The sequence below is a fragment of the Ornithodoros turicata genome, chromosome 7 (genome assembly GCF_037126465.1).
Source record: "Ornithodoros turicata isolate Travis chromosome 7, ASM3712646v1, whole genome shotgun sequence".
Taxonomy (NCBI): Eukaryota; Metazoa; Arthropoda; class Arachnida; order Ixodida; family Argasidae; genus Ornithodoros; species Ornithodoros turicata.
Genome location: NC_088207.1, coordinates 53310463 through 53326112, shown reverse-complemented (window position 1 = coordinate 53326112; position 15650 = coordinate 53310463). Strand labels below are relative to the sequence as shown.

General features: G+C 46.9%; 1 protein-coding gene across 2 annotated transcripts in view; it reads left to right on the top strand.

The window, feature by feature from the left end:
* Positions 1-15650, top strand: part of LOC135401553 (myosin-VIIa-like) — a 66573-nt gene that overhangs the window by 38635 nt on the left and 12288 nt on the right. The window contains exons 3-29 of one of the 2 annotated variants that reach the window (XM_064634019.1): positions 648-710; positions 1628-1771; positions 2032-2140; positions 2452-2795; positions 3209-3439; positions 4513-4662; positions 4756-4848; positions 4920-4994; positions 5103-5153; positions 5633-5872; positions 6139-6284; positions 6900-7017; positions 7081-7236; positions 8065-8176; positions 8487-8593; positions 8661-8833; positions 8929-8952; positions 9688-9922; positions 10405-10614; positions 10689-10780; positions 11011-11302; positions 11982-12206; positions 12568-12702; positions 12904-13062; positions 14025-14095; positions 14458-14647; positions 14742-14842. In XM_064634019.1, the coding sequence (XP_064490089.1) occupies positions 648-710; positions 1628-1771; positions 2032-2140; positions 2452-2795; positions 3209-3439; positions 4513-4662; positions 4756-4848; positions 4920-4994; positions 5103-5153; positions 5633-5872; positions 6139-6284; positions 6900-7017; positions 7081-7236; positions 8065-8176; positions 8487-8593; positions 8661-8833; positions 8929-8952; positions 9688-9922; positions 10405-10614; positions 10689-10780; positions 11011-11302; positions 11982-12206; positions 12568-12702; positions 12904-13062; positions 14025-14095; positions 14458-14647; positions 14742-14842 (4046 nt within the window). The remainder of the gene's footprint in view (positions 1-647; positions 711-1627; positions 1772-2031; positions 2141-2451; positions 2796-3208; positions 3440-4512; positions 4663-4755; positions 4849-4919; positions 4995-5102; positions 5154-5632; positions 5873-6138; positions 6285-6899; positions 7018-7080; positions 7237-8064; positions 8177-8486; positions 8594-8660; positions 8834-8928; positions 8953-9687; positions 9923-10404; positions 10615-10688; positions 10781-11010; positions 11303-11981; positions 12207-12567; positions 12703-12903; positions 13063-14024; positions 14096-14457; positions 14648-14741; positions 14843-15650) is intronic. The other variant, XM_064634020.1, reaches the window with a different exon arrangement.

Genomic DNA, 15650 nt, shown 5'->3' with positions numbered 1-15650 from the left:
TCGTGCCAGAACAGAAGTGTTGTCTGCTACGGACGCTCAAGAAGCTATATATTTTTTAAAATTTGAATTTACCCAAACAAAAACAGTTATTATTATTACCAAGCCCCTGTCAATTTTTTTTCCCCGCAGTGCGTGCGAAAGAACCTAAACTGATACGACGGTAAACACTACAGTAGACATTGATGTAGAGAAGAAAGAGTGTCGGGCTCAACACTGATCCCTATGGAACTCCGGAGCTGACCTGAAATGCTGAGTTGTGACCGCTGTAACATGCGAACCACTTTAGGTGAGGTACTTATTAGCAAACGTCTGAGCTCTTGTATGAGCTTCTTTGAGTGACACTTTGTCGAAAGCAACTGTGAAAATCCAAAAATACAGATTGATTGATTGATTACTGATTTAGGGTGTTTCTGTAACTGGCGCACTGGTAAGACGACGTCCAGCAAAAACATATTTTAAGTTATTCTTCTTGACTAATTAAATTGGGCTTCCAGCAAGCCTAAATGTAATTTCCCTGCTCCTTTAAAAGTCTCCTGCGCTCATTTGAAAAGGCTCAGAAGAAGAACGAATAGACCCGCAGGAAATACGTTTGTTTCTCAATGTGCTTGATGTGGAAGATGTGTTTTTCTTAACATCGTTTACTTCAGACGTACACAGGAACAATACTGATCGCCGTGAATCCCTACAAGGAGCTCAGCATTTACGACACGGTAAGTCAGAACAATTCTTCTTGCCTTCGGCGACTAAAAAAACGAAAAAAAGGAGATTGCAACAGTCCTTTGATGAGCCCTTTCGTCACTAAAAAAAAAAAAAAAAAAGCAGAGAGAACTGGAGAAGGAGCTGTTGACATCGTACTACTGCCTGGGGCGATGTTGCTTCGGGCCCTGAAACGGGCTCGTGAATTCCGATCAAGGCATTGTGCGCGGAAGTAATGCTGAACAAGAGGGTCAGAGATCTCTATCGTAGTGTGTAAGCATCGACGAGCTATTATGTTTGGAATCGATACAAATTTGGGAGTTCGCTCGAGATCTTTTCTACCAGCGACTCCTGGATACAGATGTGCACATCCACCGCAATGCAACCGCTCCGTGTCGGTGCGGCCTGCGAAGGCCACGCCCCTGTTTACCAATTCGTGGATCGTTAGTTTGAACATGTGACATATACGTATCACTGTCTTCTGCTGCAGCAGCTGTTGTCTAGACTTCCGCCAGACTGTTGTGCCATGGCCGCGCAAAGTCTATGAAATCTCTTGCGAGCGAATGCAACCCTTTGGCATGGCTAGTGTTATCTGAACTCCCTCGATGGCATCGTGGAATAGCCAGCAAGCTTCGCTTAATCAAAGTGGCGCAGTCTTCAGCCACCAGTCGTATCGACTCTGGTTGAAAACCAGATAGGACCTGTGGAACCAACATGATTTCAGAATGACCTATATGTGACGTAATGGGAGTTCCGCATGACGTATCGATGGCTTCTAATAAAAGCTACCGCATTTTAATAGGCGGACATGATTGTTGCCACCGTACGTGATGATTTTCACGTGATTTTGCCTTAGTAGCATTTTGAGGTGCACTGTGTTTGAAGAAATATGCTACAGGATGTTGTACAAAAAGTTGTGTCATATTTGAAGGACTGGGTACTCAAATACAACGGCCAGAAGATCGGTCAGCAAGAGCCACATGTGTATGCCATAGCAGAGTCTGCGTATGACAGCTTGCAGAATACGACCAGCAATCAGGCCTGTGTCATCAGCGGTGAGAGTGGGGCGGGAAAGGTACGTAACAAGCTCTCGAACCATATAATTGAGATACGTAGACTCGTGCATTTGTGCACCTTTCGCACAGCTTAGGATGGCTTCGGGTGGCTTCGGGATGGCTTCGGGTGGCTTGCAGGATGACTTCAGTGGTTAAAGCTGATTATGTGTTCTGGGGCCCTGCTATTCTTTTGGTTAAGTTGACCTATATATGACGAGTGCGAACTGTGAGTCGATTGCCGATGTGTAGTGCGCTCAAATTTGTACCGATTCTGTTACAGACAGAGACTACGAAGTTCATCCTGCAGTATCTCTGCACTGTCACCACGAACGTGTCCACGTGGATAGAGCAACAGATCCTTGAAGCCAATACAATACTGGAGGCATTTGGTAAGCTCTATTACACGTAGTTACAGCGGCTATTGAGAGACCCTATTTTGACATATTGTTTGTCTAGTGTAAAAAAAATCACCGTAAGAGAGGGAGAAAAAAGAAAACAGAAATGTTAGGAAAGCAGTCAGAAGTGCATGGAGTCTGGCGCGAGAGTCATCTGGCTAGTCCCTTAGCAAACAATGATTGCGACTTGCTTATAGTTGCCTTTTGTTCCTGGTCCTCGTGCTTTTTTATTTCTCTTCTTTCTTCATAATAACGCTTAACTAATAACCTGTTGTTAAAACGACGACGACTTCTTCTTTGTATAGGCAATGCAAAGACGGTTCGCAACGATAACTCGAGCCGCTTCGGCAAGTTCATCCAGGTGTGCTTCGACCGGCGCTTTCAGATCAAGGGATGCATCATCCAGGACTACCTCCTCGAGCAAAGCCGAATTACCTTCCAGTCGTCCGGGGAACGAAACTACCATATCTTCTACCAGTTGGTGGCCGGAGCGCAAAGGAGCGCGGAACTGCGGGATCAGTTTCAGATCGCTTCTGTAGACAAGTACACGTACCTAAGCCAGAGCGGCTGCGTTGCCATCGACGGTGTGGACGACGTCCTTATGTTCGACAACCTTCGTCTCGCCATTTCCGTTCTTAATATGCCCCAGGTAAGATGGAGGCTGTGGTTGGTATAGAGTTTGTTTAGAACGATCCCGCTTACAGCGATTCAGCGCTTTAGCAATGACGTTCATTATAACCTCCTAGATTACGGTTACCGCCTTGAGGCACAGTCGTAGCTCTTAGCACCTTTTGAACAATCGGGACGGACGTGAACTGATAGTATGGGATGTATAATTGCAAGTGAAACTGAAGAAATAAGAAGTAACGTTAGTCGTGTACAACACCGAAAAACGTTGTGTCTTTTTCTTGCCCTCGCTCGTTTCTTGACCTCTTTGTGTGAGAAAATTCCTACGCGAAATAAGCAAAGTCTCCTCGAAAAAGGCCCAGTGGTCTCACTTAGCGTATTGAATTCTGGTTTCCTTCCTTCAAATTCTCAGAACTTCTCTTCTTTGCCTCGCAGGAAATGGTGGACGGTATCTTCAGCGTGTTGAGTGCCATCCTATGGCTAGGAAACTTACAGTTTGCAGACTCCGAAGAGGAGAAGAGTTCGCTGACTTCAGAGGACGAAGAGATCATCATGACTGTGGCCACCCTATTGGGACTGCAGCCGGAAGCTCTCACCTATGTAGCTTTGCATAGGCAGATCATAGTACGGGGAAACGTCACGGAGATTCCGCTCAAATACCACGAAGTAAGTGAATTTCTTTTATTTCATTGCCGTTTTTCTTCTTTTTTTTAAGTGTACATATCGGTATTATGTAGGAAATTTCTTTCCTCTATTTGTGTACTTGGAAGAAGTCCCTTGAAATGCGCCTTTATACCTCTTTTGCTGTAGGATGTAGCAGTGGTAGTCATTAATCTGACCAGTTCGATCAAGATAATGCCGTGGCTGGCTCTATTATGCTCACAGGCTGCTGCAGCTCAGACTTATCTTAAAGGGACTATGAAATTTCCCGAACCCCCATACTTTTTTTCGATGGAAACTGTTCTTCCCGCTGAGAAACTAATATGCCACAAATTTTTCCGGACGAAATCGGTCCACTCTGCGAGGAGCGCGCGCTGGAAATGTCTCTTCCGCGTTCCTCCTCTCTCGCGCATATTTCCCTGCCGATGGTGTAACTGTACGGACCGCACTTCGGTTCCCCGTTACGTCACCGGTGTTGCGCAATGGCCAGTAATGCCGCGAGCTCGCGCTCAGGCTGCCGCCACTGCCTATATCTGCCGATCGCGCGAAAGCTGCTGTCATGGAGATTTCCACTCCCGACGAACGCATACGCGGGATCCTACGGCGCATGCTCCTGGCGGGATTCCTCGGCTCGGCAACACGTCACGATGACGTGTTGCTGAGCCGGCCGTGGTCGCGTCAAGTTACCCGTTGTGTCTCCGCTCGGCAGCTCCCCACAGCGCGGCGCCAGCTGTCCTCCCTTCGCCGCTCCGTTTAAATTCGCTCTCGAGAAGTCCGCTCGCGCGACGAAAGTAAAATTTCGGTTCTAGACTCAGAAAAATGTCTTCTTTCGAACGAAACAAAGAAAAAAATCGTTTCATAGTCCCTTTAATCATGTTTCTTGCCATCCTTGCTTACAAAAAAGAAAATGAAAGTGTTACGTTGGGCACATATTTGAAATGGCGAATATCTGTCAGACATTGCGTTTCGAAGTTGTTGTCTTTTGTTCGTGTTTGTATTTGTTGTGTTTGCAGCAACACCGTGCTGCGAACAGTGTTGCGCAATATTTTACCTAACATATCCTTGCTTATCTTGTACAGGCACAGCAAAATCGACACGCCATGGCCAAGGCCTTGTACTCGAGGACGTTCGCTTGGATCGTCAACTACATCAACATGTGTACGAGTCCCGGAAAGGACAGTAATCGCTTTCTAGGCGTTCTAGACATATTTGGATTTGAGAATTTTGGGGTGAGACGTTTTTTTCAACACACGGCGGCCATTCCTGAATATCACTTGAGGATTCCGCGTTTCTGGTTTATTAATTTCTCTTTTATTGGACAGGTGAATAGCTTCGAACAACTATGCATCAATTACACCAACGAGAAACTGCACAAGTTCTTCAACCATTACGTGTTTGCCCTTGAACAAGAAATGGTAAGTAGTACGCCAACTGTCAGCTCGTATTTCCCGCCGTGGATCGTTATAAGCTGTCTTTCAACCTCCAGTATAGGCAAGAGGACATTGTATACTCACACATAAACTTTACCGACAACTCTGCTTGCCTGGAGCTCATTGAAAAGGTGAGTGTCAAATGTCGCTCAGTTTCAATGATTAGTGCAGTTATTAAGCGCATGTATAATCTACTCATTTGCTAGTAATCTAACAAAGATGACTAATACCCTTTACAGCCGCCCAAATGTGTGCTCAAACTCCTCGTTGAAGAATGCAGGATGCCAAAAGTGAGTGGAGGAAAAGCTCGTAATCTAGAGCACGTTTGCAAGGGTTCGGTCATATCGAATTGTTGCTTTATTTCGAACTTGGTTATTTCGAGCTTCTATTCTATTTCGAACTTGGTTATTTCGAACTTCTATTTCGAACTTGGTTATTTCGAACTTCTATTCTATTTCGAACTTGGTTATTTCGAACTTCTATTCTATTTCGAACCTGACCTTTGTTTCGAACTTGGGCAAGTTTACGACGATCGTTTTTTTTGTATGTGTGTGTGTGTGTGTGCTTGTGCTCACGGCCCACGTGCACGCAATGTCCCTACGGAATGCTTTTCAGAAGGAGCGAAATCAAATTATCTGTCAATTTCGAAAGCATGTGAACGGTGGGTCGACAGATGCTGGTCAAATCACCTTTGCTCAGCGCGTGCACGCTATGGAGTTCATTGAATGGAGTGAGGTAACTGACTAGGAATATTCTTACCCCATGTAAGGGCACGGATATCAGTTTTGTGAGCAAACTACACCAAGAACTCGAGAGTCACCCGTACTACGTTCGAGGGGAAGACAGACGGCGATGGGAACAAGAGTTCGGCGTCCGCCACTACGCCGGCGCTGTTGTCTACACTACTCAGGGGTTTCTCGAGAAGAACAAGGACGTTCAACAGGACCAGCTCTTCGAGATGATTCGGAAGTCCACCAACGCCTTTGTCAAGGACCTCGTCAAGTTCCAGGTTAGAGAATACACCCGTGTTCAACTCAAGAACGGCATCAATGTAGTCCATAGGCACATGTATAGGCACAAATGTAGTCCTGTTAACCATAGCAGGTTGAACACGACTATGGTTATGTGCCATCTTTATACTATTTACGTTCACGACTGCTAGTAGACAACTATCGTCCTTGAGGTTTGCTAAACCTCTATGTATCATTCTCCATGTAGGTTCCCTTTCGTAGGTTCATCTTAAATAATGCTTTCGTTGTCACTGTTGTGCTATAGGACCTGCTGGAAGTAACCCTGTCTCGCCTGGCAGCTGGCGGGACGACCATGACAAAGACCATGAACAAGAGTAAGCCCACAGTGGCCGATGCCTTCAGGCACCAACTCACTGCGCTGGTGGAACTTCTGCACTCTACAGTACCTTGGTTAGTCTTCTCTCTACTTTTCCTCTTTTTTTGTTCTTATTGAGGTAAGTTCTACATTTAGACCGTCAGCTTCGGATCTTTCGGGACTAACATATACCTCGTTTTTTGCAAGTATCATGACAATCACATATCGGAATATGGAGCATATGGAATCGTTGTTCGCATCAATGCAAATAATCATCTTTTAAATGTATCCGGCATAATTTGCGGTGAAGTGTCACAGCCCCCCCTAAGTGTCACAACCTCCTCTAAGGGTCACAACCTCTTCTAAGTGTCAAAACCTCCTCTAAGTGTCACAACCTCCTCTAAGTGTCACAACCCCCTCTAAGTGTCACAACCCCCTCTAAGTGTCACAACCCCCTCTAAGTGTCACAACCCCCTCTAAGTGTCACAACCTCCTCTAAGTGTCACAACCTCCTCTAAGTGTCACAACCTCCTCTAAGTGTCAAAACCTCCTCTAAGTGTCAAAACCTCCTCTAAGTGTCAAAACCTCCTCTAAGTGTCACAACCTCCTCTAAGTGTCACAACCTTCTCCAAGTGTCACAACTTCCTCTAAGTGTCAAAGTGTTACAATCCCCTTCAAGTGGCATAACCGAGTATTACTGCAATCAACAGGTACGTCAGGTGTATCAAACCTAACATCTTAAAGACTGCCAACAACTACGACAACGAACAAGTCCTTACGCAGCTGAGGTATCTCGGCATGCTGGACATCATTCGCATTAGGCAACAGGCAAGTTGCTCAAGGGACGTCATAAAGTGCATCTTCACATGGAATATTGGCCCCTTCTTTCAGGGCTACCCGATACACAGCGGTACCGAAGAGTTTCTGAAGAGGTATCGCTGCCTGGTGAGGCAACACAATGTGCCAAATGATCCCATAAAGGGGTGCAAGTTCATCCTCGAGAAACTGAACATGCCAAAAATGGAGTGGCAAATCGGGAAAACGAAAGTAAGTCCTCAGTGTGAGCAAGTACTTCACTTGGGTATGTATGGGACCGTTCGTTGTTGAAGCCGAATATGTCTTCTTTTCGCGTGATCGTACAACATTCACTCTAATACATACCAGCGTGCTTGAAACATGAGTAATTACTAGCATTAAAGGGGCAGTGTAGTGCCCGGTTAACTCAACTCAAAACAACACCTGCCACGATATCAACCGCAACAGACTTTCCCCCGAAACCTAAATCGCCAGCGAGATGCTCAGTTCTGAAACATAACCGTCGAATCTACCCATATCCAAAAGGGGGCGAACCTGGACCTGAACGGCGTGTCGTAGTCATTAAGGGTCCTCCAATCACGACCGTGCTTTAGGCGGCCGTAGTTATCGAGACGAGCCGCCATTAGCCACTTGTGCAGCCACTGGTAGCCATAGAAAGCCTGTGTTTGAAATCTTCTGCGTCGATTGGCAGAAGCAGAAGACAGCCACGACTCTCTATGTCATGTGGCGAAGGAGAGGAGGCATTAATCAGCCTTGTTGTATCTAGATGGCGTTGCACTCGCATCGGCGTGACGTATTTTCGTGGGAAGAGAAAGTGCACCCACCCTCTCTCTCGCAGAGGGCATTGACGTAAGCTCTACTTGCGCTCTCCCACTGGCTCTCGGATGACCCCGATAAAGGGAAGGAAGAAAGTTTAGAGATGGGCGGGCTTAAAGCCGTTACTTTCGCTTCTGAGCGGTCATCCCGCAGAAGCGACACGTTCGCCATGGCCATCTTTCTTGTATGAAAATGTACATTGGTTGGCAGTCCATGATTTATTGTGTACTGTGTGCTACATAGGTATTCCTCAGGAGTTCAGTACACGATCCATTGGAGGACCAGCGGAGACGGTTGCTTAGAGAAAAATGCATCATCATCCAGAAGGTTTGGCGAGGGTGGAAGCAGCGCAGAGGTCAGTACGCGTTTTGCTTCAGCCTAGCATTATCGCAGCAGGTGTTTCTTATAAGCCAGTCATTACAAAGCACGTTCATACGTTAGGGTTGCTCGCACATGTCACGTGATCTGATTATCTTCTGTCTACGTTATGTTGTCCCAGACAGCATAGTTGCTCCATACAACATTGGCTGGGCACTGGCGAAACCTGTCCCGCATTGTACCAGGTTTGCCAGTTACCAGCCAGTATGAAGTACAATGTCTTGGCGTGCAGTCTGGAACACGGGAATAAGCAAACGATAATAAACGAATTTTCTTTCCCACAAAAGCCTTCCTGCAGAACCGCAAGGCAGCTATCAAAATTCAGCAACATTTCCGAGGTCACCGACAAAAGATCCGCTTTTTGCGCATGCGCCGAGCTGCCATCACCATCCAGGTAATACCAGCTTCGATCTGCACACCTTTCGGAAGAACAACGTGTCGTTTTCTTCTCGTGTCGGCAGGCGTACGTGCGCGGCATGTTCGCCCGCGAAGTGGCGTCTGCTCTGCGCGAGATGCGGCGCGTCGAAGCCGAGATGCGTCGCAAGGAAGAGGAGGAGAAGGAGAGGCTCCGTGCAGAAGCTGAACGCTCTGAGGCCAACAGAGCTGCTGAAGAGGATGCTGAACAGGTCATGAGGTAGGTGTCCCCGATTTACCTCACCTCATCTGTCACGTGACACTCGTGAGCGAGGATATCACTAACAACGGCGTACTGTGTTTGTGTCCGTTTAGCGTTCAGACGAGGGAAGAGTACGGGTGAGTAGTATATATGCTACGTGCAGCTTCGCGCCCATAAGTTCACGATTGCCTTGCGGCCGTATTGCTTATTTGCTTTTTACAGCACTGAGGACTGGAAAGGGGAGCGTAGCTATAAAGGCTGGGAAGGAGCACACGCGAACTCTAGAAATATTGACATAGTCTATTGGGAAAATGATCTAATGTAAAAATTGAAACTGTACACAAATTTATGCACGCCACACATTTGGATGTCGATAGTTCCCACCGAATATTCTAAAATCCGAGGAATTAAATCGGAGGTGAAACACATGCATCAGTGTGGCTGCGAACCGCTGTTGAAACAATCTATCTGCTTGACAGGCAGTACTGATAGAACTACGCATGAAATAATCGAAGCAACTTAGATTTCATAATTGGGGCATGCGTGCATCAGTAACCCCTTCCATCCTGTTGTCTGACAAAGGACTATGGTATCTAAGCACGTGTATGCAAGAGTGCCGGGAGATCGCAGGGCAGGGCACACGGAAGGGTGGCTCCAGCTAGCATTTAAGCAGTCGGTGTACTTTTCAATAAACCTTTGTTGGAAGTGCGCCTATGTGTTCTATATCCCTCTCCGTCCTTGTGCCTGTGGCGCTTTAAAGTTCTGAGCTTGAGCTTGAACTTTCTACGTATCTGTCCTTTGGGAGAGATGCGTTCGATATCCTCTACCTACAAACGTCATCCAATACTACTAACTGTCCCGCGTGTCTGCAGAACTGCCCAAGAGGAGCTGGCAGCCATCTCCACTTTGGTCGAGAAGAATGTCCTGAAGCGTTCTGCAGAAGGACGTCAACCTCATCATCATGGTGCAGGCGAGTGTCTCGACTTGGACGAGATGTTCTCTTTTCTCAGCGACGTCCAGGATCCCCACGCGCAAGCGCAGGAATATGTCTCTGGTATAACGCAAGAGGTGGACTCTATGATGCAACGGGCCGAGGCTAACGAAGAGGTACATTTACAGATACGTATCTATATACGGTTATCTCTGTATTTATTTAGAACGTGTGCCGCCATCCGAGCTGCGTATCTCGTTGCGTATCTCGTTGCGTATCTCGTTGCGTATCTTGTTGCGTATCTTGTTGCGTATCTTCAGCACAGCGCAGGGAAGTTGCATGCTTTAGATCGGCGCAAAGAATGTGTCTCGCAATGTGTCTCAGCGAGACATCAGTCTACCACTGTGCTCGCTGCACCAGTGGAGGCCGCAGTGCAAAGTAAGTCAGTACATAAGCAGAAGAGATAAGTCGATGCTATATACGACTGCACGTAAAGTATTCATGCGTTTGCTTGGGACAGCGTGCCACTATACCATCTATGGATGGCCGTTTCGCATTGATTGGTGTTTTCCGCATGGCACTCTTCGTGCGGCCGCGAAGCCTCCGCTCATATTTCTGTGTACGACTTCGAGGTTGACAGTTCTTACCGGTTGCGCAGGTAAGCTCGCTAGCGTCGACGGACATATCGGCGTCTACGGGCGACCTTCAGAATCGCGGAGAGACCGTGACGCCTAGTCCCGTCGTGTCACCGTCCCCACCGCCGCCGCCGTCGCCGAGTTTCCTGCGTTCCAGAAGTCCACAGCAGCACATTCCCCAAGAACAGACAAACGGAACAGTGAGTCCCAAGAGGAGCAGAGATGTTACTCCGGTAGGTACCATCGGCATGTACCCCTCGCATCACATTGAAAGGGTACATCGCTAAGCGCTCATGTGGTCGCGCAGGAGCAACATGTTCGTCTAAGGCATCCGAGCAACAACAGAAGAGTGACAACCGTCTCGTATGCAGACAGTGAGGATCCCGAAAGAGAACTCAGGTAAATTTCAGTGTCACTTCCGCCGGAACATTCTCTGTAAAGACAAGTGCTGCACGAGAAGATGAAGAGCGTAATTGGTTGAAATTCCGCATGGTAAGCTTTCGGAAAGAGGGCGAGTCGAAAATATCCGTGCTGAGGGCGCAGCATAGACATAGCCGAGAGGAAAAGGGGCATCACACTGAGAGAGGTTCAATGGATTTCGTGGGACGTATCACTTTGTGACCTTTCAGGCGTCGCCATCGTGTGGAGAAGAAGCTGATGGAATTGGACGCTGAGGAGGAGGAGGCTGAGGAAGGCCAGTACCACGACATGATTGAGTTCGCGGAGCAGCACTTCAATTCGCACTTGAGGGACTTTGGGGGTAGCAACGTCATGCGCACTTTAGCAAGGAGAAGAAAGTCTTCGGGCGAAGTGCTGCCCAAATATGAGATGGTCACCTACACGAGAACCAGTGCCATTCCAACGTCGCACGTGCATATGTACGACCCCGAGAGCATCGCTATCGCCTGCTCCATTTTCAAGGTGCGATGCTTTGTTGTGGAATCTCCACTCTGTAACAGCTTACTTTGTTACCGTTATAGCATGAAAGGGACACGCGTAAAGCATGCCTGTGTAAGCTTATCACTTAAATGTACTCCGCGTTATTTATTCCTCTGGTGCATAGGGGTTGCCGATAACCTGGAATCACTCATACGGCCGTATTCTTAAACGCTTAAAAAAATTACGGTTTTCATTCCGTTCCGGTTCACCCAGAATAAAGTTTTTTTTTTTTTTTTCGTTTTCGTTTTCGGTTCCGGTTTTAGGTTTCACTCCGGAACCAATGCTTTGAAGCACAAAACCGATCTTGAGGAGCAACCCGAGTGGAGGGCAGTGTACAGGATCATATAATAATACGGCCCCCATAAACTCACATTATCCGCATATGTATTTTATGGTACCCTTAGCGAAGAGACGAGTTCTGGCCCGTAGTTTCCTGTCATACCGTATCTCATGGCCAGTTATGGTCCTGCACATTAGCATAACGCTGCGTGATTTGTTACTGATGGTCATCGCACCATTCGTCGCTACCGGTCGATTAAATTTTGCAAGCTGACGGAAACGCTATCACGCTGGTAACTTCTTACGACCGATGGTAGTTTGACCTTTTAGTGCAGTGTAGTCTTCAATTATAATTATCTTGGGTGTACCCCGCGACTCGCAGGAAATTGTGAAGTACCTTCGCGGTGACAACAAGATGGAAGGTGACGTGCAGTGCATCCAGACCGTTCTGGGGCATGGCATCGAAAGGGAAGAGCTGCGCGACGAGATATACGTCCAGCTCATTCGTCAGTCGACCAACAACCCGAGCCGAGAAGCATGCATGAAGGCCTGGCTACTCATTGCCCTATGCGTGGTTGCCTTCAGACCTTCCAAATCCTTCGCCAAGGTAATAGGGGACTGCTTGAACTCCAAGGTTTCATGACGCAATAACAAAGACTTTCTAGGTGAAAGGTATCTGGTACTGGTATCTACGGGGACAGGCAGCGAAAGCGTCAGATTGAATTCGTTGTTTATCCGGTTATTGAAGGGACCGAAATGACAGATAATATGACGCCTGAGTCGACTGTCAATTCCGGTGCAGTAGGCTCTTGAGCAACGAGGTACTTGGGCAACAAGTAGACTCTTGTAGGGGACTTAAGGGAACCTGTTAGCACCGTTACGAAACTGGCATTTGAGCACATGTACAAAGCGTTTGCGACGCCCAATCATATTGATTGCGTGTATAATTTAGTTCTTTCTCTCTTCAGTACCTGTACTGTTACCTGAAGAAGAACACGAGGGAAGAATCCGACATCGCGGCGTACGCCCAGTACTGCCTGGACAACCTGAGCTCCACCAATGCAACCAATAGGAAGATGCCACCTTCCACGTTGGAGATCAACGTCAGTCAGATTTCTTTTCTTCTTCTCGTTGGCAACACACTTCCCATTCACAAGCAGCAAAACATAAACTCCTGCTGTTGAGGTTTGATGTCATCTCAGGAGTCAGGTGTTCACAGCAACATTGTACCGTACTGCCATACTCTACATGGTTGATCCTAGCTAGGTGTGAATCATTTATTCTTTGTACGTCTGGTTCACCAGGCTGTGCGCCTGCGAGAAAACCTCGTGTGCCGATTCTACTTCATGGACGGCCGCACGAAAGCCATCGACATACATCCTTCCATCACAGCCGAAGAAGCCATGAAGACTTTGGCCACAAAAATTGGACTGCGCTCTCTCGAGGGTTGGGCCCTCTATGAGGTACGTATGCACTAACAGAAACCGAAACGTCAGCCCTATTAAAAAGCGCTATGTTACCTTTGGATCTGAAGCATGACCTTGGTTTAAGGCGGACTCACTTCTTAAGAAAGTCTCTGGGGAATTTTTGTTCGCAGCGTTCTCATAAACCTCGCAAATTTTCGACACGAATCAGATACAGGCGTGATCCCCTCGAGTTTGTCTAGGGCATGACACATTTTTCAAGGCCTGACGCAATTCACTGATTTTTTTCCGAATTAAAGTTTGCCAAATTTGCAATACATGGGAGTATATAGGAGATACAATTAAGTCGCTTCTTTCGGCACCACCGCCCGCGATATTTGGGCAAAAATGACGTCATTCCCTACAGTAACAGTCGGGGAATTGATTGCAATCAACAAATTTGACAAGCTTACTGCAGTTTTCCAGATCATTACGAATGAAAATAATGACTTTATCGTTTGCTAGCATGTTCTGCATGCTGGAGCCGATTGCATTACTTCCTTAAAGTGTGCCAGGAAAGCAAAGCGAAGAAAACAATGTTGCGATGGTGCAGCCAACTCTCTTCGGAAGCGAACGTTAACTACACCGCATGAGTCCCGCCTTAATACTTTACGTTGTCTTGAGTTCCTCGGTTCCTTTAAAGGAGAACTCCGCTCGCAATTCCAGCAATATTCGTAATTTTGCTTGTGTGTGTGTCATTTATGTTCCGAGCATTATGTGGAATCACCTGAGAAGCTAGAAATCGTCTAAAACGAGAAACGAAACTCAAGATTGATACCGAAATGCACTATGTGGCGCTTTCCGTTCCGTCACGCTGGTGACGTCAGCAGAACGGCGACGCCGTCAATGACGGATTTGATGGTGGTTTGTGTTTCCTTCTCGTGAGGGACCACAACTTTCACTGCTTAGAAGTTCGCCTCGTTAATGACCTGTTAACTTGGCCTCGTGTGTCTTTTTAACAGAGTACGCCAGACGCCGAGCACGTGATCAAAGGATACGAGTACCTCGCAGACATCATCTACCAATGGGAATCGTAAGTCACAGAGAGCACCTCGCACAGCCTAATTAAAAAATAAAAATAAATAAAAGACGCTGTTTGTACGAATAACATTTGACCTTCTACATTGCACTGATCAACAGCTCATCCAACTAAACTGAGTGACAGTCAAATTGCGTATTCATTATTGATTAAACTTGATAATGATGACAAGCAAGGGAGACATTTCACTTGTATTCATATCATAACGAGCTCTCAGAAGAACCTCGAGTGTATTATCTGTAGTTTTTCACTACAGTGAGGTGGAAATTTTAACATCCGAAATCGCCACACGCTGTCTTTTTGTCCATTCGACTTGGCGATAGACAAACAAACGACCGGAATATTTCATATTCCAGATGTCGCCGCACATCAGCGACCCTGACTAAGTACACCACCATATCTAAGAGAGGACCAACCAAAGCTCTAGGCGGAGGGGAATGTCGCTTTGTCTTCCGAAAGAGGTTGTTCAAGACGACGCGCGAGATTCCACAAGACCCTGTGGAAGTCAGCCTTCTGTACGCACAAGCGGTACACGATGTTGTTAAGGTATGTATCAGCGTGCTTTGAAACGCAATAGTAGCTTGCAAACTTATTGTGGCGGTGACCTTATCCCTGGAATTTTCCTGTCGTGATTTTCCAGGCTGACAGTTTCCCTGTCATAGAGAGGGTCGCCTTACAGCTTGCTGGTCTGCAAGCGCAAGTGTCCGTAGGAGAGCCTTCGGAGACTGAAGAACTCGATAGGTACGTAATAATTATGGTTCGGGGTTATCCTAAAAGGTCCGGTAAATTTTAAAGGAATTCGAATTTATCCGAAAAACTCCGATTTTAAGGGTTCCAATAACCGAGGAGCTCAGCAAGAAAAGCCGTGTCTTGATAACTGGGTTCGCTTCAATGTGTGTCGAAATTGTCGCGCATCCGCAGTTGCCAGCGCACGCGACTAGAAGCTGTGGTCCTCTTGACACAAATCCACCATGCAGCAGTCTTTCAGTTTGCAATGCTCCAACTTTCCTTGCCTAAAGGCACCTCGTCATAGGATACGCTAGTCACTCTACTGGACGTAAGGGTATTGTGTAGGGGTGTGCGATTATTCGAGTTCTCGAATTCGAATTCGAAGTATTCGATTCGCGAATCGAATACCAAGTATTTGGTTTTCCGAATATTCGACTATTCGCCGAATATGAACGACGCCTTCCGAAAGTAGGCTTGACATGATGCATCCATGCATGAGGTGAAGCCTGCTTTACGAAATTGCCAGTGCTGCAGGACCAACAGAGACGGATTGTAGTTTAGCTTAAGATAACGTTAGCCCAAGTTTATTGTGCATACTTCGCCTGAGGAAGGGGCGGCGTCCCTCCCGTGTGCAGTTTAGCGGTGCCAGTGGGGGATTCATTTAAAAAGTTAAGAGTTAAATAATGCCTACAGCCCAGGAACAGAAAGGTTGTCATAAAGATGTCCCGTACGTACAAAATTTAAGCAACGTAACTTCCCCAGCTAAAAGACGTTCACGACAAAGCTGAGGCAGGACGCCAATTTGTTTGTTTCACAAGCG